This window comes from Pseudoliparis swirei, chromosome 19 (assembly GCF_029220125.1).
Source record: "Pseudoliparis swirei isolate HS2019 ecotype Mariana Trench chromosome 19, NWPU_hadal_v1, whole genome shotgun sequence".
Classification (NCBI taxonomy): domain Eukaryota; kingdom Metazoa; phylum Chordata; class Actinopteri; order Perciformes; family Liparidae; genus Pseudoliparis; species Pseudoliparis swirei.
This window is the reverse complement of record NC_079406.1, coordinates 15,855,808-15,883,531: the sequence shown is the minus strand read 5'-3', so window position 1 is coordinate 15,883,531 and position 27,724 is coordinate 15,855,808. Positions and strand designations below refer to the sequence as shown.

At 41.7% G+C, this 27,724-nt stretch overlaps 3 protein-coding genes across 3 annotated transcripts in view; 1 reads left to right on the top strand and 2 right to left on the bottom strand.

Moving 5' to 3' along the window:
• slc43a1a (solute carrier family 43 member 1a) overlaps positions 1-20,569 on the top strand; it is a 32,362-nt gene extending 11,793 nt beyond the window's left edge. The window contains exons 3-15 of the mRNA XM_056440245.1: positions 67-259; positions 919-974; positions 1,580-1,656; positions 9,554-9,646; positions 10,169-10,302; positions 10,396-10,523; positions 10,649-10,795; positions 10,883-10,918; positions 14,805-14,940; positions 15,046-15,175; positions 15,267-15,340; positions 16,983-17,106; positions 17,197-20,569. Of these exons, the coding sequence (XP_056296220.1) occupies positions 67-259; positions 919-974; positions 1,580-1,656; positions 9,554-9,646; positions 10,169-10,302; positions 10,396-10,523; positions 10,649-10,795; positions 10,883-10,918; positions 14,805-14,940; positions 15,046-15,175; positions 15,267-15,340; positions 16,983-17,106; positions 17,197-17,394 (1,526 nt within the window). The 3' untranslated portion in view covers positions 17,395-20,569. The remainder of the gene's footprint in view (positions 1-66; positions 260-918; positions 975-1,579; positions 1,657-9,553; positions 9,647-10,168; positions 10,303-10,395; positions 10,524-10,648; positions 10,796-10,882; positions 10,919-14,804; positions 14,941-15,045; positions 15,176-15,266; positions 15,341-16,982; positions 17,107-17,196) is intronic.
• A 163-nt stretch (positions 20,570-20,732) lies between these two features.
• Positions 20,733-24,073, bottom strand: med19a (mediator complex subunit 19a). Its single transcript, XM_056440247.1, has 6 exons — positions 23,680-24,073; positions 23,114-23,236; positions 22,361-22,494; positions 22,103-22,199; positions 21,924-22,018; positions 20,733-21,129 (listed from the first exon to the last, which is right to left on the bottom strand). Exons 1-6 carry the CDS (start codon positions 23,894-23,896, stop codon positions 21,064-21,066), a joined length of 732 nt encoding a protein of 243 aa, XP_056296222.1. The 5' UTR covers positions 23,897-24,073; the 3' UTR covers positions 20,733-21,063.
• A 70-nt stretch (positions 24,074-24,143) lies between these two features.
• On the bottom strand, positions 24,144-27,658 carry si:dkey-6i22.5 (polyamine-modulated factor 1). Its single transcript, XM_056440248.1, has 5 exons — positions 27,423-27,658; positions 25,213-25,318; positions 24,960-25,060; positions 24,439-24,634; positions 24,144-24,319 (listed from the first exon to the last, which is right to left on the bottom strand). Exons 1-5 carry the CDS (start codon positions 27,647-27,649, stop codon positions 24,254-24,256), a joined length of 696 nt encoding a protein of 231 aa, XP_056296223.1. The 5' UTR covers positions 27,650-27,658; the 3' UTR covers positions 24,144-24,253.
• Positions 27,659-27,724: the final 66 nt, after the last annotated feature.

Below are 27,724 nucleotides of genomic sequence, written 5' to 3'. Positions count from 1 at the left end.
CTGTTGACCCAAGAATCCAAAATGTTTTTGACTTTATTTCCTAACCACTTCTCTCTCTATACACAGATAATGAGTCCGTGGTTGTGGCTTTGGGCAACTCCTCCAGCGAGGAGGTGGAGGAGTGGCTCAGCTGCGTGGATCAGGAGGAGATGCTGAATCTGGGCTTCACCATCGGGTCCTTCTTGCTCAGCGCCACCACCCTGCCACTCGGGATCCTGATGGACAGGTTTGGGCCACGCCCAATTCGACTGGTGGGCAGGTAATGGTTTTAGAATAGGTACAAACATTCACATTGGTAAAGGAATGGGATGTCTGCTGGGTGTTTAGGTGACTTCGTATCTTCTCTCCGTCAAGATTAAAATTTTCTTTTTGAAAGATTGTTGGCTTTGAATCTGCCGGTTTAAATTTGTCACCATGGTGAGAATTTGTATTGAAGGCAAATTCCTTCACTACTACTAAGGTAACTCAGGTTATAGGCAAAGAAAAAAAGCTGACAGGTCACATTCCCGCTTTTTATTTTCTCAGTGTGCGAATAATAGGTGGGGCAGTAGAGTGTTTAGTAAATGAACAGACACAGTAAAATGAAAAAAACCGCCAAATACACACAAAGGCACGTTTTCTCTTTCTCATTCACAGTTTCAGCAGCGATGACAAGTTTATCTGGCGGTTCGACCACAGACAGTTTAGATTTTGGCAGATAACCTACAGCTTAGCTGCTGTTTTGTGAAACACACTTTTAATGTTAGTATGAAACATAGTAGTTACTTGTCCTTTTATCATGTCCCTCTAGGAGTTTATATATGTGTGTTATATATAAATGAAAATAAATATATGTGTTGATTATAAATGAGAAGGCCAGTGTGCTCAGAGATTATACAGAATGCACGTATTTAAAAAGCCCTTGTTCTTTTGTTACAGTTCGTGTTTCGGGCTGTCCTGTGTTATTATGGCCACGTCTGCCTACGACCCTCATTGTGAGTACAAACACCAACAATCAAACATGTGCTGGATGTCAATAAATCATCTGCGAACCGTGGCATACAAAATGTGTTCCAGTTATATACAGTATATACACACTATATCAGCAATAACTCCTTTAGGTCGCCTCTTTCTTCACACCACACATTTATAAAACACAGTGGAGACAGTTTATTAAGCGCTTGTACTAGGTGCTAATTCTACTTCTTACGATTCTCAATGTCCTTCAAACGAACACAGCGTGTTGGATCATCTAGCAGCATTGGACAGCCCCCCCCCCCCCCCCCCCATCCACACAGATCTTCGTTTCAATGTATTTATTTAATTTTAATTGCTCATTGTAGTCTGCAAAAATCAGCTCACACATGTAGGTGTACAAACATCACAGAAATAAGCAAACCCACAAGACAACATGGGAACACATGGGGTTCAGCAGTGGGGTAACTGAACCCAACGACAACCAGCCTTTCGCCTCATCGGCTAGTTGCAAACATTTACACACGCTAAAAAAAATGTTTGGGTGGACAAGGGAAGACATGTCATCCAGTCTTATTCTGAGATCGTTGATTTAGGCTATAACACTTTATGTTTTTCTCTGCAGCTCTGTCAGCACTTATTTTCCTGGCTCTCTCCCTGAATGGCTTTGGAGGCATCTGCCTGACCTTCACTTCACTCACGGTGAGACACACAACCGTCAGGAAGCTGAAAAATACTGATTATCACTGAGGAGAATATATATGAATATAAAAGTGATATTTACACATGATGTCTCCTGGTTCACTGAGACCTCTGGCGCCAAACCGTTGATCCACTTATTATTACGATGGTTGGTTGTAATAATAGCTTCTGATCATGCGGTGTCAATACTTTGATAGATGAGGTCCACATGCTCAGCGACACCTGCATGTTGTTATTAACTTCTCTACCTGAGACCTGTTCTGACCTGGCAGAGAAGGAAAGAAACAAAATGACAACTCAACTCACTTCTTGTGTTTGGGGAGTTTTGCTTGTTTTTGTTGTTGTTGAAAACCACAACTTGGATTACACATGCAAGGCCGCCTTTGATTTTACACTATGTAATATGTGTGTCCCCAACCACCTCCATAATGTTGTCTGTGGGACTATTTATAGTGTATATAAAGCTGTCAAAAGAACAGGGCCAGCTGTTTGAACTATTTAAATTATCATTTGCAGTTTAGTGAGTCTTTCAGCTTTGAACGGCTGTGTGGTTACATAACTCATATTCTGAGAAAGTACATACAGTATGTATGGTTTCTGTTCCGGGAACAAATAAGCAGGACCGTTTTGGTAGCTGAGAGCCTCAGCGTGGCCGGGGCCTCTATTTGTGTCAGCTGAGGAAACAGTATGTGCTGTGACTGGGAGCTGTGCTTGTTTACACTCACGTCAGGCATGTGTGTCTGCTTGTGATGTGTCAGCTGGTACCAACATTATATCGCTTGTTTTATTATTGCTGCTGCCTCCTGTGTCATGGCAAGTATGTAAGGTCTGCGTGCGTGCATGTTCACAGTGTTTCCGTCAGAGCTGCGCGTGGTTTCTCCCAAGATGGAAAGTGTCCCATTTGTGTTTCCACCAATAACGAACAGCAGTCTACCACACACCCTCTCCCCGGGGCCCAGCTTACTCACCTCTATTCAAAACACTCAAGGCCACTCATCTTCTTGTCTCTGCTGTTCCCTCCCACTTTCTTTCTTTTTTCCTTTTTTCTTGTCCTGCCAACTTCCCGCTCTTTCCCGTTTCTCTGTTCTGCCCAGCAGTCAGCAGAAAATCAACGTAGAACCTTTTTAACTCTGCATGACTGTGCACACATGTGGATGTACACACAGGGAGACGGACATGAAACAAATGTTTGGATAATCAAGCCGAGTGGACGGATGACCCTCTCCTATGACCTTGTGGGATGAATGCAGCCTGGCTCTGTAGAAAAGAAAAGCTGGGACGCCTGTCTTAAATTAGATAGATATTTTACACTTTTAAAGCCCACTGTGCACATTTATCCCTTACTGAATACTGCTGACAATGTGTATAAACAGCTGTTTAATGTGGGTGTTCAGCACAATTGCAAAAGTTATCTTAGTTTTTAATGGACAGATGGCGATTTAAAACCTTTTAAGGAGCTTCATAAGAAATTCAGAGCATATCTATGACAACCGACCGTCGGCGTAATCGGCGGCAATCACCGTGTCAATGCAGCACACCCATTAGCTAGCCAGTGGGATGCACAAATAGGGACTTACATGCACTAAAGGGCACTTATGGTCAGACCAGCAACCAAAAGAAAGAGCAATAATTACAACGGAGGAATCAACCATAAAGGGAGAGTGACTCCACTCTTTGCTTTGGATTCTTGTCTCTTTAGTTTTACTCTGAAGAACTTGGTGACTGGAATCAGGGAAATGTACTTTTAAATAAGCTTAGGAACTGCTTGCTCAGGAAGTCATGACCCCACTATACCTCAACGAGTTGTTTTCTGCTATATTAATGTGAATGTCGCCCCAAATTTACCAAACAGACAAAATATGTCTGGCTGAATTTTTGGGGAAACATGAATTATCTCGAAGAGTTGCAACAATTAGTTGATAAATCAATTAGTCGATCACTGGCAAGAGGTTTGAGAAATCCTCCAAAAGTTTGATAGATACCGAGCCTTTCTCAAGCCGGCACCAAAGGGCATACAGACAGTGGCACGGTGGCACAGTGGTTAGCACTGTCGCCTCACAGCAAGAAGGTCCTGGGTTCGAATCCCGGTCGTCCCGTTCCAGGTCCTTTCTGTGTGGAGTTTGCATGTTCTCCTCGTGTCTGCGTGGGTTTCCTCCGGGTACTCCGGTTTCCCCCACCATCATAAAAGACATGCACCGCAGCCTCACCCCGGTTCGTATGGATGTGAATGAGTGTTGGTGGTGGTCGGAGGGGCCGTAGGCGCTGATTGGCTGCCACGCTTCCGTCAGTCTGCCCCAGGGCAGCTGTGGCTACTGATGTAGCTTACCACCACCGGGATGACTGTGTGTGTGACTACTGGACTCTGTAAAGCGACTTCGGGATGTCGGCATGCCTTGAGAAGCGCTATATAAAATAAATGATTATTATTAGGGTCAGAGGAACCTATAAAGAGTTATTATTATTCGCCCCAGCAGACTGAAATTCCACATGCAGAAGCAGACTGGTGAAAAATTTGTGATTATTGAGTTTTCGTATTTGTTTATGTAGAAATGTCTCAATAGCGCCCCATACAGACTTTTATTTTTCAAAAGCAATAGTTTTCTTCCCCGATGACCGATTGACTTGAGATTTGGCCCACAGCTCAGAATTGACCTGCCCTACAAAAAATCCCCTTGGAGCGCGACGCTCCGCCTACTTAGATTGTCCGCCATTTTGAATTTTGTAAAAAACAGTTTTTTTCCAACTTCTCCTAAACGCTTAGTCCGAATCATACACAACTTTTTGTGGTTCATTATTGGTTCAATGCCATCAGAAATCATGTTTGAAAGATTGTTGATATGTCATTGTTTTTAGAAGATATGGACCAATGAACATCCAAGGTGTGGCCTAATATGTAAAGACACCTAACTTCCAAATCACTTGGACTATCCTCACCAAATTTGTAGCCTATGTCCACAAAGACACCCTTAACCTACCTAGATTTTTTCATAATATTTGAACATTAGACAATCAATCCCTCAAATTATGCCTTTTTCATGTTTTTAGGGGTTGTAAAACCGTTAACTCCTCCTAGTGCTTAAACCCGATTCATTCCAAACTTGGGCAGTAGGGTCTTGAGACCTTTGTCTTGAAAAATCTTTGAAAGATTTCAAAAATATTAAACTATGGCCATGAAAATTAGTTGTAACTCAGCCATACATAATGGAATCTGCTCCATATTTCTCATACATCATGACATAATGACCCTGAAGACATCCATATGCTAATTTTTCCATATGCTAATTTTTTTTCTGGAAAGAACATGAAAATTGACGTTGTTGTAACTCAGCCATACATAATGGAATCTGCTCCATATTTCTCATACATCATGACATAATGACCCTGAAGACATCCATATGCTAATTTTTCATATGCTAATTTTTTTCTGGAAAGAAACGCCATTCGCCATGAAAATTGACGTTGTTGTAACTCAGCCATACATAATGGAATCTGCTCCATATTTCTCATACATCATGACATAATGACCCTGAAGACATCCATATGCTAATTTTTCCATATGCTAATTTTTAACTCAACCATACATAATGGAATCTGCTCCATATTTCTCATACATCATGACATAATGACCCTGAAGACATCCATATGCTAATTTTTTAACTAGTGGCACTAGGAAGTTACATGTTTTATTATTCAGATCGCTCAAAATATACCAGAATAGACCTAAGACAATCACATTCACATGTAATTTACATGACAAGGTCTAGACTTCACATGGATACACATGATGCATGTATGCTGCTAACCCTGGACTCGCTCAAATCTGCTCAGAATTCAAGGCCTGAGGATAAGCAAAGTAAAATCAGTGTTCGCTGCTTGCAGCTTTAATTATTATTATTATAGTTAGAAATCCTGGTAATGTAGATAAATTGTTGTTGTTGTTGTTGTTATTAATCATAATAATGATCAGTAATGCACGATTGAGTCATAGAAGTAGCAACATGGAAACTGTTTGTCCATTAACATTAACTCCCATAGCTCCCACACACAGAGGCACTACACTCATCAAATCATGTGATAGAACACCACAACCACAATTTATGATATACAGTAACAAAATACAAATGTACAATATCTGGTCATACAATAAAACCATTCAACTAAAAAGTAAGTTTTGAATATTGCTGCTGAAGAGTTTGACCTGTTTTGACAAAGTTTTCAACTCCTATTTGTAAATTCCTCAAAAGGAGCCCATCAATTACATAAGAGACATTTTAAATGAATATGGCATTCAGCACCAGTTTAGCCAATATATTGTGTTGATAAATAACATTTTGACAATAGCTCAAATTGTCAATTTAAAAACCTGTAAATGTGTAGTGTGTGACAGTTTTACTAAAGGGGTTCAAATCATTGTAATGGTTTTTTTGTTTGTTTAACAGTTTAATAAAAACAGAAAAACATGAGGCATCATATTCTGCATATTTTGCGCAACACAAAAACCGACTAAATGATTACCCCTGAAGCTCTATGTCGCTGCTTCTACTTTCTCCACTTACAATATCAAATCAATTATTTGTTTTACTCATTAAGCTGTGCCAACGGACCATTATGCTTTAGCAGAAGCACACAGCCTTCGAGAGGCCCTGGTTTACTCGTTGTTAACCAGCGGTAATAACGCACGGTAACTATGTACTTGTGAGTCACACTACGAAGGAATGACGATGGTCCTCTTCACGGATGATTGCTCTTCAAATAGCGCTGAGTCTGTCATGCTGTTACTCGCTGCATTTATACGAGAGCTCTCAGTCTTCCACGTGTTAACGTAGGTCTCAGCGCACTGAGAGAGGTGCGGCTTCTTTTAAATAAGCTCAATAAACAGAGGCCACAACGGTTAACTGGCGATGACTCTTTCTCCAAAAAAAACTCAAAATGCAAAAGTCACTCGACTTGGTCCATCGCGGGCCAGTTGAACCGCCGCCTTTACATCAGACTGCTTTTTTCGCGGTATATACAGTCAGTGGACATGGACATGAGCACTGTGCCAACCGTGTGACGGGTAAAGGTTTGACAAATCTATGATGAGCGAGAAAGGGCGGCAGAGAAACGAGGTGGAGAGAAGAAGCCGGTGCTAATCAGCTCTGGTTTAGTGTTTCCTGCTGGGATCTCCACAGAGAGACGGGCTGCAGCTGTGGCTCGGGGAGATCACTCGGACTCAAAACAATGTTCCTCTCTCCTTTTAACTCATTTTCATTCTTGCTTATTTTCATACACCGTTATCCTTTTTTCTCCCTCTTATGTTCCCATTCATTCAATATTTCTTCATTCTGAGTCTTCCGCGTGGTCAGAGCTGCACCACAGTTTCACTGGTCACTGAGCTACTATTAGGCCGGTTGTCAAAGTGATTAAATTCCTAATTAAACTCAGTGCCAAAGCCATAAAACACCCAAGTTAGTGGGCACAGCATGAGTAGAGCCTGAACTGATTACTCAGGACAAGTGAACGGCCAGAGCTCCCCTTGTTTTTGACTTTCGGACACTCGTTGACCCTCTGCTGCCTCCAACAAGTCATGTGTTTCCGCCGGTGGTGTTGGCATGCAGGGCTGCAAGGCCCCGTTCGAATGTTATGAGAACTGCCAGAACACGAGTGGTGGGAATCATACCTGCTGACACATGTGCGCGGACATATTTCATGCTTATTTTCGCTTTCTGCCTCACACACAAATCACCCTGACGCACTCCTACACTTGTGAAAGCAAACATCAGTGAGCTGACATCTCCCATGGCCGGCATATCTTTGCTTTGACATTACTTTGAGATACACACTCCCCTGAGTGCTCAGAGGGCCCTCTCCCCTACATTCAACACGCATCCGCAGTCAGAGAGGCCGCCGCTGTGTATCTCATGATTCGAGCTTTTCAATTCTCAGAAACGCTGAATGAGGACGGGTCTTTTTATTGTTTTTTTTGTCTCATCTCACTCTGACTCCCCGTTTATCTGTTAACCTTGTTATGTGAGCCGTAAGGGGCCTCATGTTTCCCCCTGCAACACACAAACACCAATATTAGTCTGCAGGCACAAACTGTGTCTCCAGACAGCAGCCAACCCCTCCCACAGGAAGAATATCGATATTCAAAGAAAGGCTCAATTCAATGCTCACCTACGCCTTCCACATTTCGGTCTTGCTGGCCTCGTGATGTAGCTCTAGGAATGTCCATATAGGGTGATGAATTTCCTAGAAAGCCTTTCGTGGAAGTTATTTCATATTTTCAGCCCACCAGGGAATCCTCTGCCAATAGGACAAATCAGTTTTACTGTGTAGACCACACTTGTATTATATTTTAAAAAGCTATAAACAACAAACATTCATGATTACACACATAATGGCCTATCAGCTTGGCCTTTACTTAAAGAGCTACTCTATTCAAAATGTTTAGTTTAATTAATCCAATGACTGGTTGCTCTTAGCCACAAACCCATACATAATTATTTCTTTTATTCTTCAGTTTCCCTCAGCTGAACAAAATGTTATTGCCTCTTTCATCTCATTGTTTTTGTTTACTCACTGCTCTCATCTTTTTCAACAAAGAAACCCACAAATATGCTACCTATCCAGCATCAAAGGGCAAAGGTAGCAGCTAACTGGTAATCATAGCAGAGCATGGAGCAGCGAGAGAGCCAGATATTTCCCTCAGTGGGAGGTCGGCCCAAGAGGGGATTAAGCAATGGGTTTATGTTAATCAGGTGGCCCCAAACACAACTCCAACAAAATGCTGATGTGCATAGCTGCTGAATAAATACAATTGGTCCGAAATAAGTTAATGACATTTGAAGGACATTTTTACAATTCCATTTCTTTTTAGCAAGGTTCGTAGGTTTGTAATCGTAATTGTCACCAGCCCACATCCTTTCACCTCGACATCCATTTTTCCACCCATAATTCTTGCTGGCAACCTAATGGTGAAAAAGCATACCGTAATCCTGCTATACGCCTCTGAATCGGCAGTCTGTCCAAGAAAGTCCCAAAGAATCCTAAAAGAATAAATAAATGTCTGAATTGGTGGGTTTCACTGTTTCCAATAAGTGCTTGACCTCATTTGGACCAGCCTCAGTGAGGACATGTTGGGGACTCTGACCCCACATGGTGAACTCTGACCCAGCAGGGGGATTAGGTGATGCCAGCAGAAGTTTGGAAAACCGTGGTCAGTGTTGAGAGAGAATACAGAGCTTGTCATGCAGCACACCTAAAATCCCACCCATGTGATTTTATAATCGTCATTGACCCATTTACAACTCTAATCAAAGGACACTACGTGTGCTGGCAGCAGCACAAAAGATCATTGTTATGTTCGCTAAGCTTCTTACTACTGTAAATAGGTTGACCTAATATATGATGTGTTAGTGCCTGGTGCCCACCACATTGCTCCTTTGCGTGTGTCATCTGGCCCCCATGCTCAGTCCATTGAGCCCTCTGAAGTTCATCGAGAGCTGGCTATAGATTGGCTCCAAAAATTTTAATCCCAACTCAAAAGAATGTGTTGAAAAAGCCAGAATGAAGACGGTGGACGTCTGTCTCAGTGTAGCTTAGTCTGCGTTTGAATTATAGGGTCAGGGCGCAAACTGGGTCATGACTTTGTTTCTTGTTTCCTCATGACATGGAAACTAATATTTTTTTAATGAGTCTGCTCCATGGGGAGAGAGGAGTGTGACCGGGTGCAAACTACAGAGGAAGGATTGGTTTATCCTGCTCACACAAAGCAGCCGCCCGCCATCTGTGGTCAGAATAATAATCTGCATCTAGATTAAAAACACCACGTATGGGCGGATTGTCCGTCACATTGCTGAGGACCAGGTGATTTGTGTAAAGACTGACATACTTTGTATCTCCTCCATCCCTGCAGCTCCCCAACATGTTTGGTGCTCTCAGCTCCACCATCATGTCTCTGATGATTGGCTCCTACGCCTCCTCTGCTGTCACCTTCCCTGGAGTCAAGGTAAATCCAAAAGGCTAAGTCATATGATTATATTCCTCTGTACCACATTACGGAGTTTATGGAATATAAACAATGTTATGGGTAAAATTAGACAGAATTATAGGATATTTTTAGACAAATAATATAATTGTGCCAATGAGGTTGTAACATCCAAAGTGTGAGGATCAAGTGATAGACTAAAACCAGTATGTTTCAAATCCCTTTACATTTGAACTTTACAGCTGTTCAAATTAATATCTTTGTATCAACAATGGACTAAATAATCATGTGACAGTGGTCTCTTGTAGTGATGACCTCACACAGAATCGTCCCGACTACAGTTCTCCCCCTTTTGATTGTTTTAGTGTCTTTCAGCTTATTAATGATGTGCGCTACACTCTATAACTAGGTGGGAGTATGCCAGTGGCGTGTTAACAACGGGTGACGTCGCCCCCCAGTGGCCAAAGACTTCACTGGCTACTGCTTTAAAAGCACAAGTTGCTTCAAAAGTATAACAACCCTCTCCCTCTTTCTTCTTCCCAGCTGATCTACGATGCAGGTGTGTCTTTCCAGGTGATCATGTGCATGTGGGCAGGTCTTGCTGGGTTTGTCTTTCTCAACTGCTTCTTGAACTGGCCCACTGAAGGCTTCCCAACACCTGACGAGGTCGACTACAGGTCAGTGTCCGCCGGTCTGTCGCCCCATCTCTTTCCCAGAGACACCGAGTGTCTGCTCTCGAACCTTAACGTGTGGTTGCTTATGCATAACAGTCAGATCAACACACTGCAAGAGCTGCCTTCATCTGACCAGAAGACTGCTGGAGAGCGACTGAGCCAGAAAAATGGAGACGTCCGACACTCGACAGAGAAACTACCAAATGGATCTGACGCTGCGCCCAGTAAGTCAACAAACACACTCACACTGCTGTGCTCTCAGCCATTTACTTTATTCCACCGCTTCAAACTGCAAAATATATAAATGTATTTAAGTTGAACCAAAACGAACCGTCAACTCTTCTCTCAGAGGCTCCTACCTTCCGACAGTCCGTATTCTCTCCCATCTTCCTGTGGAGTCTGGTCACGATGGGGATGTCCCAGTTGAGGATCATCTTCTTCATGGGGGCGATGAACAAGATGCTGGAGTTTATGGTCACCCATGGTGAAGAGCATCGTGAGTGTCAAAGCACAGTGACAATCTTTTGTTATCAAGAACATCTTTTAGTTTCTGACAGAGTGGGTCTTTGTTGTTATATTTCAGCATCCGAGCAGCTGATGATTGAGACAGAAGAGAAAGGTGAGTCGTGTAATACTTCAGCTCTAACTGTATATACACTACCGTTCAAAAGTTTGGGGTCATCCAGACAATTTTGTGTCTTCCATGAAAACTCACTTTTATTTATCAAATGAATTGAAAATTGAATAGAAAATATAGACAAGACATTGACAAGGTTAGAAATAATGATTAATATTTGAAGTATTAATTTTGTTCTTCAAACTTCAAGCTCAAAGGAAGGCCAGTTGTATTGCTTATATCACCAGCATAACTGTTTTCAGCTGTGCTAACATAATTGCACAAGGGTTTTCTAATCAGATATTAGTCTTCTAAGGCGATTAGCAAACACAATGTACCATTAGAACACTGGAGTGATCGTTGATGGAAATGGGCCTCTATACACCTCTGGAGATATTTCATTAGAAACCAGACGTTTCCACCTAGAATAGTAATTTACCACATTAACAATCAGGGTGTCCGCGGATCCTTAAAAAGTCTTAAAAAGTCTTAAATTGCTTTTCCTAAAAATAAGGCCTTAAAAAGTCTTAAATTGTCTTAAATTCAGATTGGATTGGTCTTAAATTTTTTGGGTGTCATGTCCAGGGGTTTTCCTGGGTCAAAATGGGTCTTCGGTGCTCCCAAAAAATATGTGTCTATTTGTGCAGGTCGGGCTGTTGAGTGATCAGCAGCTGGCCGCTCGGTCCATTCGCGCACCTCACAGTTGCGTATTGATCAGACAAGAAGACACGCTTATCAACTCCAGTGTTTCCCCTATAACAGGGTGAAATCCCGCAAACAATTTTCGGCTCGCGACAGAGCGATGGGCGCCGGCATCGAAGCTCTGCCGTGATGCGCGCACGCGGTGAGCACCGCGTATTCGGTCCTATCAATCCCTACAACGTGAAGCATCGGCTACTTTAGAAAACATGGCAGGATGCAAGTTCAACAACGGCTTGAAAAGAACGAGTGTTTCTGGTCACGGTCGGTGAAATGCTTCTGAAGCTGCGTTATGTTTCCGGTTCGGTGGAATCTCACGTGCAGAGCAAGAAGCAGCAGAGCCAGGCCGCCAGCAGCCCGCGGGGCTAGCTCCTGCTCCGCCGCAAGCTCCTGCTCCGCCGCTAGCTCCTGCTCCGCCGCAAGCTCCTGCTCCGCCGCTAGCTCCTGCTCCGCCGCGAGCTCCTGCTCCGCCGCTAGCTGCTGCTCCGCCGCTAGCTGCTGCTCCGCCGCAAGCTCCTGCTCCGCCGCTAGCTCCTGCTCCGCCGCTAGCTGCTGCTCCGCCGCAAGCTCCTGCTCTGCCGCTAGCTCCTGCTCCGCCGCTAGCTGCTGCTCCGCCGCTAGCTGCTGCTCCGCCGCAAGCTCCTGCTCCGCCGCTAGCTCCTGCTCCGCCGCTAGCTCCTGCTCCGCCGCTAGCTCCTGCTCCGCCGCCCGCAACGACGTCAACTACAACGCTGGAGGTCACCGGAGGAAATCCAGCGCCGTGTAACAAAGAGCTCATCACCGAAGTCCAACACTGCAGTGCGTTCTTCATTCTGTTCCACGAGACTCTGAACCAGACCACCGCGAGCAGACAGCTGGACTTCATGTGCGTTATTGGTGAAATGACCACGTCCAGTCAGGATTCTGGAGCACAGCTCATGGGCCATGACACGCCCAGGACCTACTTCAGCATCTCAAAGTAAGTCTAACATAAATATATATGTATTAACTATCCTCTTGTATATGAGTATGTGTTTCATATAGTTAAGCTTTACTCATGTGTCAAGTTAATAACAGCTATGCATAGGCGCACTACACATTAATTAGACTAATTAAAAATAGTTTTAGAATGGTAGTAGAGTGGTGTTTACCTGTCAATATGTCTACATAGTGTTCACTAGGCTCAAGGGATGGCTCGCGTTGCTTAATTTGTAAAAATAGTATTCATTCCTATTTATCCAGTCTGACATTAATCTGAAGTGGTGGTGTCATAAGAGATGTGTTGACTGTTGTTTGGCTAATGTCTGCCTTTTCTTTCTTTTTCCAGGAGAATGGACCAAATGTCAACTGGAAGTTTTTATATTAATACAGTTTGAAAAGGATTGTTTTCCTAGTATATTCACAAAAGCTCAGGAGTAGACATGAACCTGTGCACAAACATCCATCACATAGAGACATGAGAACTCTCACTCACACACACACATACATTCTATTATGTAAATGAATTTGCATTTTAAAAGCAGCTGGAAATGTTATTTGTTATTTTATGGATTTTTTTGTTCAAAAGGAACTATGTTGCATGTATTTTTTAAATATATTTACTTAATTTTAGAGACATTTGTTCATGGGACTTAAATGTTCTGAAAATGTATTAATAAATATAATTTACAACAGCAATGACATTTGTGTTATCCTTTTGCATTACACCACACTGTTAATTTTGAACAGACATCAGTGTGTTTACTTTGAATTAATTAATTTAGATTAATGTATATTTCCATCGTAAATTAGGTCTTAAATTTTATTTAGACGTGGTCTTAAAAAGTCTTAAAAAGTCTTAAATTTCACTGGTTTATTCCTGTAGACACCCTGAACAATGTATAGTGTGTATTTTTGATTAATGTTATCTTTATTGAAAAAACAGTGCTTTTCTTTGAAAAATAAAGACATTTCTAAGTGACCCCAAACTTTTGAACGGTAGTGTACGTTATGTAACTTGACTGGTATATCTTTTAATTTTCTTTCAACTTGATTTGACTTAATGGACTCTTCTGTGTTTGACCATAACATCCTGGTTGAGAGGAGGCTAGGTGATTGGGTGGGCATATCTGGCACAGCACAGCGTTAGAGTGGTTTTCATCATATCTTCTCGCTAACAGAAGTTTTACTGTCTCTGTGGGAGAATGTGTGTCCGACACCTCTCTGCTGTCTTGCGGGGTACCGCAGGGCTCGGTTCTGGGGCCTCTGTTATTTTCTTTATACTTGTTACCTTTGGGAAAGATCATTCAAACTTAGAACGTTGCTTATCATCTGCAGATGATATCCAACTCCATCTCTCCTTCAAAATCAGTGAGGCGTTCAGGTTAACCAGGCTTCTTGATTGTGTTAATGCTAATTAGGACAGGACAACTAAATGCTAATAAGACGGGGGTTTTGGTTATTTCACCTGATGATGCTGTCGCTACAATCAAGCTGAGAATTGGTTCAATCTCCTCTGCTGTCCACCTAAACCTGCATAACCTTGGGGTAATATTTGACCAATCATTGTTGTTTGACCCCCATGTTAAGCAGCTGTCCAGATCTTGTTTCTTCAACCTAAGAATCATTCGCAAACTGAGATCTGTATTAACAACAGCTAAATTAAAGATGATCATACACACTCTTATCTCTTCTCGTATTGACTATTGGAACACACTTTTCTCCTCACTCAGTAGGTCTGCGATTAACCATTTGCAGGTTATTCAGAATGCTGTTGCCAGAATACTGACTAGAACAAATAGACTATAGAGCTCCTGCATGTGTGGCTGAACTACTTCGCCCTCATTCACCAGACCGCAATCTCAGGTCCAACCTGTTAAGTCTTCTGTCCGTCCCACAAGACAAGACCTGTGGTGACCGAGCTTTTGAGGCAGTAGCACAAATGCTACTGCCTGCACCCGTACGGTTTACTGATTCTGTGACGTCATTAGAAACCAACTAAAGTACCTGTTAAAAACTGGCTTTTGATCTGTTTTTATTTATTTAGTTTATTGTTTTTATTGTGTCACTGCGCCTTCTTTTACTGTGTATTTTATTGTGCTTACTTAACTATTGTAATGAGTTGACCCCTGTTATGGTCATGTTTTGTTTGTTTGACTCCTGTGTAGCACTTTGTGACCTTTGTCTGGGATAAGTGCAATACAAATAAACTTTACTTACCTACTTGCTTTAGTGAGTTTCTACTCGTCCATCTTCGGCACGCTGCAGCTGCTGTGCCTGGCCACGTGTCCTCTGATTGGATACATCATGGACTGGAAGATGAAGGAGTGTGAAGAAGAGAAGACAGTCCCCCCGGGCACCGAGCACAGGTACACAAAATGGTGCCACACATTAATGTTGGATGGGGTGGTAATAATGGGAGTGAGCCCGCATTCTACTGGTCCTAAAACTCCTACTACTCCGGGTCCCATCAGGCAGACCATTGTGCCCAGAAGAGACCGTAAGATCCAGAAACTGACCAACGCCATGAGAGCCTTCATTCTCACCAACATGCTGCTGCTCGCTTTTGGCTGCTGCTGCCTCATAGACAGCCTTCCTCTCCAGGTAGTGCGCACACACCAACGCATGTTACGGCAGCGAGAGAACAAGGATGCAATACGATCCGTTGATTGTGTTTTTCTACTTCTCCCCTCAGATCTTGACCTTCATCCTCCACACTATGGTCCGAGGCTTCATCCACTCCTGCTGCGGAGGCCTTTATGCTGCTGTGTGAGTGCCACGCTGCTGATTCATCCCCTGCATCATCTCACACTCTGTTTAACAAACTCACATCTGAGAGGAACTGGTGAAAGCATAACCTAAAGGGGTCTAACGTTTCACACTAAAATTACAAATCACTCCTTAAAGTGGCGTCATGATTTAACAAGTAGAAATACTGAGTTTCCAGTTCATTAATAAGATAATATACATTATACTTTATAACAGTGTTTTATTTTTAAACCATTTAGAGTTGTTCCCACACACCCACCACTTAAACACCAAACATAGAGGTGATAAAAGCAGGAGACGCTGCATTATGAGGTCCGTCAACAAAATTGAGCCCAATGGATGGTTCCATTTACAATAAAATGATTTATAGAAAAGGTATAGAAAACACAATTACAAATTGAATCATACTAAGAACTACACAAAATATATCCCATGGACAGATCCAGTGCCCAGCGTAGAAGGTACCTGAGCATTGTACGCTTAAAGTCACGCCCCCCTTCATTTTCTTTCAGTCCATCTTTTGGACAAGACCTCGTTCTCTTCTTCCATATCACTCTCCATGTTAGGTGTTGGTCAACACAACCCCTGTCCGCATAAATAACAGTCCCCCACAATCACCTCATACATCCCATAATTATAATTGATACACTTGCAGAGTACATACAGTGTCATTCCTCTGGTATCACATACTTCATACAGATTTGTCTTGAGCCTCCAACGTGTAAACTCATTATAATACACAGACACAATTGCTAGGAGCGCTGTCACTACACAACAAAAATATATGCATCGGTTAACAACAAAAACTATGCAACAGGCCGATAAGTGCACTTCAGAGCCGCATCACTATGCAAACGTCCTTCCATAAGAAAATAAAAGACAACTCACTGAAAAGGCGTATTTAATCCAACCTGCCAACTATTCCGTAGTATTGCCAGAGGCACTTCTCAAGCTGCTCACACGCTTGTACCACTGAAGCAGCTCATTACCTTCGCATTGAAAATGCCGGAAGGTTATGTTTTGATCGCCGTGTATTTATTTATTTATTTGTATGCGTGTTATTCGCAAAACTCAAAAAGTATTGAACCGAATCGCATGAAATTTGGTGGGATGATTGTTTATTATCCGGGGACCAGTTGATTAGATTTTGGGATCGATCGGGTCAAAGGTCAAGGTCAAAGGTCATGAACAGGTCAAAATCATTCGCAGAACTCAAAAAGTATTGAACCGAATCGCATGAAATTTGGTGGGATGATTGTTTATTATCCGGGGACCAGTTGATTCGATTTTGGGATCGATCAGGTCAAAGGTCAAGGTCAAAGGTCATGAACAGGTCAACATTTTCTTGAATCGCATGAAATTTGGTGGGATGATTGGTTATTATCCGGGGACCATTTGATTAGATTTTGGGATCAATCGGGTCAAAGGTCAAGGTCATGGAAAGGTCAAACTCTTTTTTTACCATAGCACGATACATTTGTGTCCAATTGGCATGCAACTAATGCCAAAATGTTCATAATTCAATGCCCAATCTTGTGATATGCGAAGGTATGCGCTCTACCGAGTGCCCATTCTAGTTGTTGTATGACATGTTAACTTTCTAATCTGGGGCTCTGTCATTAACCACCTGTAACTCTTACAGATACCCGTCCAACCACTTTGGCACTCTGACGGGCCTCCAGTCCATGATCAGCGCTGTGATCGCTCTGCTGCAGCAGCCGCTCTTCATCTCCATGGTTGGAACGCTGAAAGGAGACCCCTACTGGGTGAGGAGGACGCACCACACACTTGCAGAGGGACAACAACAAAAATACATGACTGAAACTTTCCATCTCTGTCATCCAAATATCCTTCAGATCAACCTCGGCCTGATCATCTTCTCATTGGCTGGTTTCCTGTTGCCGGGTTACCTGTACTACCACCGCAGGCAGCTGCTGAGGGAAAAGGAGGCCAGAGAAGAGCGGGCGGCCGGACAGGAGCTGCAGGCGCTCAACGACGGCGAGGCCAACGGCTACAAACCCCAAAGCAACGGCCTCGCTGCTGTGGAGGCGTAGAGCGGCACCCAGTGGAGAGTCGGAAATGTAGTATTTGTACTTGTCTGCAAAGTCACCACCAGCAATCTCAGCATCCATATGTGTTTTTGTTTTGATATTTCCAGTGGTTATTTTGGTCTTTGCTGGTGCACATTTTGCTCAACACTATCCATACCATCGAGGAAATAGGATTCCTCATGTTTTGTTTTGAACTTTAAGTTCCTTGTGATTTCGGGAGAAGATATGTCATCATTTGTTTATTTATTTTGGTTTAGTGTCAAAGAGCCAAATTGGTGTGATTTAAAGCCGTAGATTTCACTCACAAACACACACCCTGGTACTGCTTGTGTGTCAGACTGCGGATATCACAGTACTTGAAATACTGTTAAATTGCTTTCAAAGATTTAAAAGAAATAGAAAGTGGCTAAGACCAAAGAACAACTTAAATATACGGTTGCAGTTTGTACCTCCATATTGCTTCAGAAATATTCTTAATGGAAAAAAGAATTGGGTATAATTTGCCGTTTCCCCTGTAATTCATCTGGCAAAAATTTAAAAATATAGAAAACAAAGCATCAGACAATCAAAGAAATGAAGCATCTGAATACCAGACTTCCTACAAAGAAGCATTTGGTGTATTTTCAGAGTCCAGTTTTTCACACACACATGTACACAGATAGGCTGGTTGTAGAGACACCATATCTACCTCTGTTTCCTTTTTCTGTACAGTCTCTGCAGCCGACTCTTATGCAAGTAAAAAGTATTTTTTTTCACTCCTAATTCTTTAATTGTCAAGTCCACAAGATGTCAAATTGAAATCACCTCATAATTTCTCCTTGTGCATTAATGCTCTTTAGAGTTATTGGTGAGTCAGCAATTTTTTTATATGTAGGAAAAACGTTTTTTTATGGAAAATTCACAAGGAAAAATAAGACTGACTTTTAAACACACAGTGTGTGTCAATGTCATTAATCACTTTGTACGGCTTTATGCACATCAATGAACTAGTTTGTGTATAAAATGTGCATTTAAGTGTATTTTTATATTCTAGCTCCAGTAGCATTCAAAAGGGAAGCGTTTGTTTCAATATCCGTGGCTATTGTGTAGTGTGCTAATCTAAATGAAGCTCAGATGATTTTCTGTGTATTCTGCTTTTGCCTTTTTTTTGTCATGTATGAATTTAAGCAAGCATGCCTCCATCAAGATAGATTTTTTTTGTAAATAGAACTGAGGTAAGTTATTTTATTACATATTCTGCTTGCTTGCTTGACTTAATACACTGTGTGTGTACAGTAGCCTAATTGATGAGCGAAGAGACACTGGCTGTGCTCAAAGTCACACAAAAAAGTCCATTTCAGTATCAAGATTGCTTAGATTGTTCCTTGGTTGTCCGTTTTGTTTTCTAGCTATCTTTTGTCCTCTAAATGTAGTCAGCTTCACCATTAGAGAGATTGTGTTTTGTTTTAACGCTGTGCCTTTGCTGCCATCTTGGTCTTATTGCAATATATAAATCATACCTGCAAACTCATGAGGGGTGAAAAAAGTGACAACGGGGGGGTGGGGGGGGGGGGTGCAGGTGTTTTTTTGTTTTTTTGTCACCACACCACATCCACGTTGTTTTAAGCCTCAAAGCTTTTAGAACCACAACTACAGTCATTTTATTGTTCTGACCACAAATCTAAATAATGATAATAAACAGTTTAAGACCAAAAGGTTCTCCGCTCTGACTCAGCCCTATAATGATAGTAATAACAAATATACATTGTCATTATATATAATATGGTTAAAGTCATTCATGAACCAACTTCCTTTTTTTTTCCCTGAACAGTCCTCATGGACTTCTCCCTGAATCTGTTCTGTCTCTACCTGTTTGTCACGATACTCATATTATAACTTCTATACATATTACATACCTGCCATAAATATCATGATACCCGATACCAGAATTCAATACACCATACAAACAATATGGTACCATAATTTACGAGACTGGTATATTTATCTATAATAGTAATAAATAAAACATCTGTATGGATCACTTTTTACCAACTTTTTCAACACTTAACAAATGACAGTAATATTAGTATTAATACAGCCAGATATGAATGAAACTACATGGTTCCATCATAGCATTGATGATACACTATGAGGCCGTTAGTCTCTGACCAGATGATCCACAGTTCATCAGGATGAGCAGCTGGAGAGTTACAGAACTTTACAGACTGAAACATTTCACTTCTGGCATCTTTTTATTTTTTAAGCCGAAGTCTAAAGCTGCGCCACTTCTCTCGCTGTGAGCTGCGCAGCGCAGTGTGCGCAGACAGCTCGACACGGAGCAGCGCGTGCGCTCTGATCGCTCTCTTAATGAAGTATCGATACTAAAAATATGGTAAATCACATCGTGTTTAACGTACGGGTACTTTGTTAGCATCGCTACACCGTGCAGCGTGACAGGAGTAGATGTAGCGGCTAACATTCAAGCTAACCTGAACCCCCAAACGCTGTGGACATCTGAACGCTGATTGGCCGAGACGCGACACGTCCCATCAAAGATGTTTTATTGCGAAGAGCAACACTTCACACTTTTCTCCGCGTCTCACTGCAATCTCAACGGCAGCGGGCCACGTGACCCCCCCCCCCCCCAAAAACAAAAACTCTTTGGATCTCCACGATTCACGTGGATGACCTATTTTGAGTTCAAAACGGTGAATTTCACCGAAAGGTGACAAGTTTGCAGGTATGATAAATGTAAGATCAATAACTCTGACAAATATTTATCTGTAAATCAAAGCCATGAGGAGGAATTGCAAGTGAGTTGATCGTACAGCACTAGGCCGAGGTTTCCCAGTTTGGCATATGTCATCGCTTTCCTCTTTTACAGCTTTTTGTAATGTCTGAAACAGTCCCAGCAACAACTTTCTGACCTCTTTGTATCTCTGCAAGTTGCCTCAAAAGTTCCTTGTTGTCAGACATGTGGCTTCCTTCTGTCTTTTGTAATTGGGATTCAAAGTTGCTGCCTGAGTTATTTGGTGTGAAGAATAATCAACCCCTCTGAAAACATCCGTTGCTTCGTCTGTATTGTGACCATCTTCTCCCTTTACCCGTGGGGCTGAAGTGTTGGTACAAGTTGCTGAATGTATAACTTTACTCAATATATCCAGCTTGTGCATTTGATAAATAAATGATTGTAAACATATCGTTTGTACTTTTGCCGACCATGCAAACGATTCCCTCGCAGCAACAATATACCTCAGCATCAGCCATGTTTGCCATTGTTGCTGCTGCGTGTTAGACCATGTAACCATGTCCGGATCACATGACCTCTGCTTCCCATGGTCTTATAATGAGACACTAGCAAAGATAATAACCAAACGTTTATTTGATTTTGGCAATATGATCAAAAGATATCACAACAAAATCAAAGTCAGTCATCCATAACACCACACAGCGGCTCTCTGCCTTTTACACTGCTCTGTAACTTTTCTTTACATCTTCACATCCGTCCACTGTGTTGCTCCTTTCACTCTCACACGCATCATACAAACATTTGCATTACTTCATTCGTCTCCACTCTCATTAAAACATACTCCCAATAATACAATTATCTGTAAAACACACTCGCATCCTCTTGCAAAATGCACAGTCACTCACACACATTCAAACACCGGCATGCACACAGTGGGCTCCCGTCTATCTGAGGCTGTTGCTGTTGGGTTGTGATCCAGCGAGGCCGGGGTGGTCAGGACTGTGGCGGTTCTGGAGGGAGACGGAGATATAAACGGACTGTTTCACTTGTGTGGACATGGGAGTGAATATATTGTGAATCAGAGATCTAAGCCAAGTGCACAGCTGTTGGGTTCACTTCTGCAGAGTTCAGTCTGTCGTCTGTTTAATACGGAGGGGAACAAATTAGCTTTCCATCGGCATTGAGCGTGAGCTGATGAAGATGTCAATGTTTCATTGACCTATCATATATGATACAACCAGTATCCAACAAAAGAAATATGATGGGATGATGCAACACATACGATAAAAGATACTGAGTGGGTTGAAAACTGTTTGCAAATAGATAGAAGTCCAAACTTTATAAAACAATATGAAGTCACAGCTGTTGTCTACAAGCTTGTTTTTATTCTCTTTCACACTCAAGTGTTGGAAAACAGTTCCTACATAAAACTGCATCTTGAGTAACCACGTCATGCCTCTGAGAAAGAGTCAGAGTTTGTCAAATAAAACAGTTGGTGCACAACACGAGTCCACTCTAGTGCCCATATATTTGGGAGAAGCTGTCACCTGTACGGCGGATATCTCAAACTCTAAGCAACTTACAGCAAACAAATCTAGATTGGTGAATAATACCACAACAGGTAAACTGTTCCTTTCATGGAGCTCGATGTTTAATTATTGCCTTATCAAAACTGAAAGTGTTTCAGTATTTTGTGATACCATTTGTATTTGTTATATGGTTTAATATAGTCTCGAACCAGAGCCCATAATCAAGCCTAACTGGCAACTTTATGAATTATTGGTCGCTTGATACATTTTCTTACCTTCTTCTTTTTCTTGTCTTTCTTCTTTTTCTTGCGGTCAGGATCATCATCCCGTTTCTTCTTCTTCTTTTTGGGATCAGTGTCTGATGGAGTTTCTAAGACATCAAAAAGAAGCAGCTCAGTGGCCTGAAAACATGCTGCATTATTCTGAGTTTGTGGTCTTGTATAGTACGTCATACCTTGTGGTAACGGGTCCTGCAGTCGATGGTGTTTGTGCTTGTGTTTGCTCTTCTTCTTTGGAGGCTGTATGTGCATCAGTCTGTACTGTTCCGGTAGCTGGGAGAAAAACACAAACATGGTTGTAAAAAATGGACAATACAATTATAGAATGAAGAACACATGCAGGCCAGACTATGCTAACTAATAACACTTTGCAATACTGTATATATATATATATATATATACACTATTAACAAATCAATATATTCAGCACGTACTGGTCCTGTGTGTAGTCTGAAGCCTGTGAGCAGAGCGCCTGTCAATGGGTTGAAGGAGTTCCCACACACTGGAGGCTTATCAATCAAAGAGCGCAACGAGCTGCCGTCCTGAGTGCCCGGACAGTCGATCATACCTGCATCACAGAAGAGGACAGACAATATACAAAATTAGGATATGATATGATATTCCTTTATTCGTGCCACAGTGGGGAAATTTCAGAAATCACAGCAGCGGTGCACATCAGAGCATCAATGAAAATATATATAAAACACAAAACTAAATACTAAAAACTAAATTCTAAATATACAGGGGGAAAACAAAGTAAAGTGCTGAGTAAAGTAAAAGAAAAAGGTCATGAGCACATAGCCATACAGATGTAAACATGTTCAGCTGCGTTCAACAATCAGACAGGAGACGTTTGGTTGGCATGAATACGCAAGAACAAACACAAGTTGTTACGCGTCAGGGCTTTCATGAAGCTGATATACTCATTTGTGAGTTACAAATATTTAGAACACATATTAAAGACATGTGGTTCTCAGGATAACAGCTCCATTAAAGGGAGGATTCAGGCACAGCTTTACTGAGCAGGAACACCGATCACCAAACACTAATGAGGAGGAGACATTAGAAACATTGCGATAGAAAGAACAGCCATCAAGAGTTAAGTCACTTGGAAACGTGTGTCCTGTACCTACATTAGTATGTTTCTAATGAGATGTGTGCAGTAACCATTATGAAACACCACCGACCTGGTAACTCTGGCAGGAAGTTGCTGAGCTTCTCCTTCACCTTCTTCCCACAGAACTTGTTGTAGGCATGCTCCAGGTTGTAGTGCGTGATGAGGTTGGTGTTGCCCGTTAACTCGTTTCCCACTAAACACACAAACGCAGTTTAATTCAAGCGAACATGACCAGTACATTAATATATAACCAATCTATGACCCGGCTATTGTTACATCTTGAATATCACTAACTAACAGGTCCGACTGGAGCTGCTGTTACTTATGTAACATTGTTAAACTCAAAAACAAGAGCAGAATTAAAACATTGTAAACTCAGGTGGTTTCTGTGTCACGCAAACAAGATATATAGAGTTATATACAAATACAAAAACAGGTGGGCTCGTACTGGTAACGTTATTTAGCTTAACGTTAATCGATATTTTTGGTAACACTGATCGTTAGCTAACGGCTGTTAGCATTGTTTACAAGCCGCTTCCCAACCTTTCATAACAGCTCAACTATTTCCTTAACGCTAAATGAGAGACATTTAACACACGAAGCATGGCACAGTTAACAATAACAGCGAGATATTACCAGGAAGCTCCCGCAGTAAGTAGAAAGGTTCATTCATGGCTCCGGGCTTCCGCAGCGCAGGCCCTTCATCCCCGAGCTGCGGTGGCATCTGCCCCGCCATGGAGACTTGATTTTGCGGCAGAGGCGGCGGAGGCTTCCCCGGTCCGAAACCCAGAGACGAGCCGGGCGGTCCCTGAGCATCGTTTTGCCCGAACAGAGTTGAAAACATTTCCGTCATATCTATCACGAATAATACATTTATATTGAAAGAAAAAGTTAGTTTCGTCAAGCGTGTGGCCTGTTGTTTAACAGGGTAGGGTGTTCACCCAGAATCCATACGGGTGTGAACAACTCGACTCCTCACTTCTTTGTGTCATTATGTTCGTGGCCCATGTGCCGTAATACCAGGCATAAACACGCACACTACCGTAATGATTGGTCTATCATGGCCCACACGGATATAATGACTGAGGTCACAAAACATGTTCTTATATCCAGTATTTCAAGTTTATTTTCAGACAAACAGTCAAAATGAACACATCCGAAATGTACAGTTAAGTTATTTGATATATCTGCAGGACTAATAATTAGAAGATCATACATCAAAGACATCGTTGGGGTGAAGAGAAGATGCCAGCCTTTCAAACTCTGTGACCGATGCCTAAAAGGGAAACAACAAAACATACAATGAAAACTGTTAAGTCATGTTACACATGATTTGTTTGTGAATTATATGCTGTATAGCTCTAATATTTCTTTTGACAATTGTTTCCTACTCACCTTCCACTCATCAACAGTGGTAGAAATACGATATTCAGTCTGAGCAAGACTCTCTCTCCCGGCCTGGGCCTTCTGTGATAGGGCAGCATTCTCGGCTTGAATCTTTTTCAGCTCCTGTCGCATGTAGTTCTCCTGCTTTTGATAGTATGGCATCAAAAAGCTGCATAAGTCCTGCTCAGGAACACCACTCGGCCGCCTATCAAAACAAGTGAGAGGGTAAAGGATTAAGATGTTTTGTATTTTAATTACGTTGCGAAATGGAAATATTACAGTGGTGACACCCAGTGCAATAAAGAAAGGCAATGAACCAATAGTACAGGGTTGTTCGTGCTATTAAGTATTTGAATGAGTGGTGGTAAAAGCAACAGATGGATTTCAGTCTTAAGATGTTATCAATGAGTGTTTTACAAGAAAACTGAGCATAAACAATCAAAAGCTTAACATGTAACCAGTAGATAATTTAATTGAAAAGAAAGCAGAAGGTGGTGGAAAATGAAATGGTTTTAGTGCCGTTTACAGACCATGCAGGGTCTGCATTGTTCTTCGCAGCATTCTCCAGTTGGTCCAGCTCATTAAATTTGAACTCCAACCGGCCTTCTTCAATCAATCGGCTGATGTCCTCCTTCACATTCACAAACACAGGCATTGATGTAAGCAAATAAATAAAAAGCAAAAGGCAGGAAGAAGAGTACATATAACACAAACAATAAATAATACCCTCTATTTTTTTTTAAACTTTTCATACATAATAGTAATGTGTGGTGTGCTGCATACCTGTATGGCCTTCTGCAGCTCCTCAATGAACTGCTTGTGAATGCTTTCCATCTTCTGTGGGTTCTTTTTGTACAGAGGCCGAAACATGCTGGCAAATCTGTTAAAACTGTGAGCAAAAGCAGATAACACCAGAACTTTTTCTCAGTTAACAAATAGAGTACTGAAATGATTCACTGTTTGGACAAATAAAGCAACTTTAAGGTATCACTTTGGACTTTTTCTATATTTTCTGATGCCTAACAATCTCTACAATGAGAATAGAGATAATAGAACTAAAATAGTTAGCTGCTGCCAAAAAACCCACATTGTGTGATTTTACAGAATGTGTAGAAAGCTAGGAAAATAAGGCAGTAACTAATATTTTTTTTAAACATGATAATCCTACATCTTTTCAATAATTTCAGTTAACAATTCAACCCTGAAGTCATACATCTGACTTCCTATGACAGATGAATGCTCTACTGTCATGGTCATCATCTACACTACTTCTGAATCTCAGTCCTTCACACAGCTGTGACCACATAGGCAGTCAGTCACCCACTGCTTCTGTAGCTCATGCCCTGTACCTTCAGGTTATCATCATCATCAACATAAAGCTACCTACATAACTCACCTCAATTTGTGCCTACAATATACAGCAGGTAAAATAAGTATTAAAAAGTAAACAAATCAACAAGGAAATAGATTTCAAAAGGTGCTATTAACATGACAGTTTCACCAGATGTCGGTAACAACCCAAGTGATGCGAACATACAAAGAAAACCAAACAAATAAGTTCAGAAAGTAAGTTATGTGTAATACAATGGAATGTCAGGGAAGTAGTATTGAACACGCTGACTGAAATTGATTTAATACTTGGTACAAAAGTCTTTGTTGGTCATGACAGCTTCAACACGCCTCCGTATGGAGAAACTAGTCTCTTGCATTGCTCAGGTGTGATTTTGGCCCATTCTTCCACACAAAGTCTTTAAATCTTGAAGCTTCCGAGAGAACTCTGATCTTTTGTTCTTTCTATAGATTTTCTATTGGATTCAAGTCAGCTGATTGGCTGTACCATTCGAGTAGCTTTATTTTATTTGTCTGAAACGAGTTCAGTTTCCTTTGCTGTGTGTTCGGGATCATTGTCTGGCTGAGATGTCTACCCTCGTTTCATCTTCATCATCCTGGTGGATGACTGCACATTTTTATCAAGAATGTCTCGCTACATTATTTCATTTTCACTTCCTTCAAATATATGAAGATTGCCACTGCCGTATGCTGAAAAACACTGCTGGTCTGGTGTTTTTGGGATGATGTGCAGTGCCATTTGGCCTCCAAACAATGTGTATATTATGGGCATCCAAAGAGTTCTATTGTGTTCTTATCTGACCAGACTATATTCTCCCAGTATTTCACGGGCTTGTCTAAATGTGGTGCCGCAAACTTTAAACCAGCTTCAACATGCTTTTCCTTCAGCAATGGAGTCTTGGTGGTGAGTGTGCATACAGACCACCGTGGTTGACTGCATTACTTATTTTTTGTTTTGAAACAAGTGTACCTGCTTATTCCAGGTCTTTCTAAAGCTTCCCACAAGTAGTCCTTGGCTCTTTTACATTACATTACATGTCATTTAGCAGACGCTTTTATCCAAAGCGACTTCCAATAAGTGCATTTCAACCTAGAGTATAAACCAAGAACAACAAGAACACAGGAAGCAACACTTCTCTTGTGATAATACTTTTCATTTATACTTCAGACATCTTGTGAGGAGCACCTGGTCGTGCTCGGTTAATGGTGACATTATGTTCTTTCCACTCTGCCCCAACAGTGCTCACTGGAACATTCAGAAGTTTAGAAATCCTCCTGTAACCAATGCAATCAGTATGTTTTGGAACAAAAAGGTTCATGCCAAGAGAACATCTATGGAAAGAGCTCAAGATCAGAGTTATCACGGAACCGTCAATATTTTAAGACAATAAATCACTGGATTTCCACTTGTGAAGGAAATAATAAACCTATAGGCAACTATTCTCGGTAAAGAAAACAAGGTATACAGTAGTAGTAATGGTGTTCACACTCAAACCAGGACATATTTCAGCCTTGGTTAGTAGTAAAGAAATGTTGTGTTGCTTGCTGAGACACATGAAACACCAAAAACATTACAGAGCATGACTTTCCAATCATTGGGTACTGTAACAGCTATGTCACAAACTGCTGTAGTGGCACATTACCTGGCATGGTCGATGAACTTTTCCAGGCTCTTCTGCATCACTTTGTCGAACAACTTCAGCCTCTTAAACCGAGCTTCTTTCTCCTCGAGCGGCTTCCTACCTGATCCAGGTATGGTCATCTGTGAGGAAACTTCTCCCGTGGCTTCATTCATTCGGTTAGCAGCTGATGCGTCAACACAAAGTTGATCTACAGTCTCCTTTCGTGTCGAGCCTTCGATTTCTTCCATTTTTCCGCTTCTGTTTATGTTTTTCCAACACCCGCCAAATCTACGGCGAGTCACTGCACCCAGAAACTACGAAAT